Below are 2869 nucleotides of genomic sequence, written 5' to 3' on the forward strand. Positions count from 1 at the left end.
CAGAAAGGTAACGGACTCCAACCAAAATTCACATTTTGAAAATTTAGCATACAACTGGTGCTGATAAAGGGTCTGTAGAACTGCCCTGAGGTGATCGGCATGATCCTCCCGGCTCCGCGAATAAACAAGGATGTCATAAATGAAAACAATCACAAAGGAGTCTAGAAATGGCTTGAAGACCCGATTCATAAGATCCATGAAAGTTGTCGGGGCGTTGGTTAGCCCAAAAGACATGACCAAAAATTCAAAGTGACCATAGCATGTTCTGAAAGCGGTCTTAGGAATATCCTGCTCTCTGATCTTCAATTGGTGATACCCGGACCGTAGATCAATTTTGGAGAAGAACTTTGCACCTTACAATTGGTCGAACAAATCATCTATCCGAGGCAAAGGATATTTATTCTTGATGGTGACCTTGTTAAGCTGCCGATAATCAATACACATCCGAAGCGACCCATCCTTCTTCCTGACAAAAAGAACCGGAGCACCCCACGGCGACACACTGCCGTATGAACCCCTTCTCTAATAAATCCTTCAGCTACTCCTTTAACTCCCTTAACTCCGCCGGCGCCATCCTGTATGGTGGAATAGATATTGGCTGCGTATCTGGCAATACATCAATCCCGAAACCAATCTCCCTATCTAGTGGGATCCCTGGAAGCTCATCCGGAAACACTTCAAGAAACTCATTCACGACTGGCACGAACTCGGGGGCAGACACTTCTGAAGTGGTGTCCGCCACCCGAACCAAATGGTAGATACACCCCTTCCTAATCATCTTTGAAGCCTTAAGGTAGGAAATAAACCTACCTTTCGGCACCACACCATTTCCCTTCCACTCAATAACCGGGTCATTAGGGAACTCAAGCCTCATGACTCTCGTTCGGCAGTCAAGTTTAACAAAGCACGAATAAAGCCAGTCTATTCCCATAATCACAACAAAATTCACCATTCCAAGCTCAATAAGATCAGCCGTGGTAGCACGACCACATATCGTGACAACACAATTCCTATAAACTCGCGCGGTTGTAATAGAATCACCAACCGGAGTTGATACAGAGAACGACTCATGAAGGTGTTCGGGTTCTACCCCAAAACTTGAAGCAATGAATGGGGTGACATAAGACAAGGAGGACCCCGGATCAATAAGAGCATAACAATCAATGGCCTGAACAGACAAGATACCTGTGGCAACATTTGGAGAAGCCTCTGCACTCTGGCGACCACTCAAAGCATAAAATCGGCTAGGTCCACTTCTACCATGAGCTCCACCCCTAATTGCACCACGCCCTGCTAGAGCTGGAGGACGCGCGGATAATGTAGCAGCTGAAGAACCGGATGGCTGAGCGAATCCCCTACCCGTGCCCTGTCTGGGCGCATAACAGTCCTGCTGGATATGACCTCTCACCCCACATCTATAACACACCAGGATATCCAAATAACAAGCCTCCGTATGGAATCTCCCACACTTGGGGCATAGAGCTCCCCCTGCTGCTGTGATCCCCCTCCTGGACGACCGGACTGATGGGGTCTCCTACTATCTGAACCTGGTCTTAAGTGACTACTATGCTGATAACTGTGCACAGATGGCGGTGCGCTCGCTGAGGACTGAGCATATGACTGGGATGACCCTGATGGCCCCCTTCTCTGAACTGGTCTCCCTGAGTGACCCACTGATCGGGCCCTGCTGTTACTCTCCCTTTCTGCCCGTATTTTCAACTTCCTAGCCTCTATGGCCTAAGCGAATCCCACAATCTTCCCATAATTCATATTTGAGTGTAAAGCCGCTGTAACAGCCTCATTTACCACCAAGGGACTAAGACCCTGAACAAATCGCCGAACTCGATCACCCATGGTTGACACTAACTGGGGAGCATACTTGGACAATCTCACAAACTCCATGTGGTACTCCCAAACACTCATACTGCCCTGCTTAAGGACCTCAAACTCAGTGGCACGGGCCGCCATTGTCTTGGCAAGCAAGAAGTGGTCCTTGAATGCATCTACAAACTCATCCCATCTAGCTGGAGGTCTTTCCTCCCCACGGGAATCCTCCCACATCTCGAACCATGAATACGTTGCTCCCCTCAACCTGTATGAAGCCAACTCAACCCCCTCCGTCTCTATAGCCTTCATCACTCGAAGGGTCTTATACATTTCATCATGGAAATCCTGCGGATCGACCTCTGGGTCTATGGTTGTGAACTCCGGAGGGGCCAACCGCAGAAACTGGTTGACTTTGGAGCTGGCGGAATCTCCCTGTATGCTGGAGGACGTAGGGGCATCATGGGATCTCTGGGCCTGAGCGGCCACTAACTAGGTCAACATATGGATGGCTCCTCTAAGGTCCCCATCAGAAACCTCGGGACCGAAAGCTGGAACTGTATCAGGATCTGGAATATCAACGGGAGGGATGGTAGCAGCTGGAACATGAATACTTGGATCTGGAATAAATGGGCCAGGCAGATTCAAGACCGGGGAGTCACTCTCACCCACGACATCAGGTACATGATTCATAGCCACACTTTGGGTGGCATTTGCCCCGAGGCTGAGTCTAGCTCTCTTCTTAGGTGCCATTACTGAAAATTTGGAACAGAACATGAGTTAGAGGTAAATACTTCCACTTTTCACTTCACCGCACGATATAAAGTAACAAAGAAAAAGGTAATTTCCTAAATGCCCATGTAGCCTCCAACTTATAGATGTGGTCGACAACACACCGATAAGAAGGACTCTACTAGACACAGCTCCGAGACATCCTCGGACCCTTTTAAAACCTTAGGCTCTGATACCAAGTTTGTCACGCCCCAAAACCGAGGGGCGCGACCGGCACTCGACCTGGCAGCCCCAGCCAAGCGGACTTGGGTGA

At 49.1% G+C, this 2869-nt stretch overlaps 1 protein-coding gene across 1 annotated transcript; it reads right to left on the reverse strand.

The window, feature by feature from the left end:
- Positions 1–538: 538 nt before the first annotated feature.
- LOC138883561 (uncharacterized) lies at positions 539–2157 on the reverse strand. Its single transcript, XM_070164258.1, has 2 exons — positions 1868–2157; positions 539–1415 (listed from the first exon to the last, which is right to left on the reverse strand). The coding sequence occupies exons 1-2, from the start codon at positions 2155–2157 to the stop codon at positions 539–541; spliced, it is 1167 nt and encodes a 388-aa protein (XP_070020359.1).
- Positions 2158–2869: the final 712 nt, after the last annotated feature.

Source organism: Nicotiana sylvestris, chromosome 2 (assembly GCF_000393655.2).
Source record: "Nicotiana sylvestris chromosome 2, ASM39365v2, whole genome shotgun sequence".
Taxonomy (NCBI): domain Eukaryota; kingdom Viridiplantae; phylum Streptophyta; class Magnoliopsida; order Solanales; family Solanaceae; genus Nicotiana; species Nicotiana sylvestris.

What these genes read in the sequence shown, in the direction of transcription:
- LOC138883561 (XM_070164258.1), bottom strand. Translation starts at nt 2,157, where the DNA reads ATGTATAAGACCCTTCGAGTGATGAAGGCTATAGAGACGGAGGGGGTT. An exon ending in TTGTCCAAGTATGCTCCCCA is followed by an intron (nt 1,416 to 1,867) that starts GTTAGTGTCAAC and finishes GGTGTGTTATAG; the next exon opens with ATGTGGGGTGAGAGGTCATA.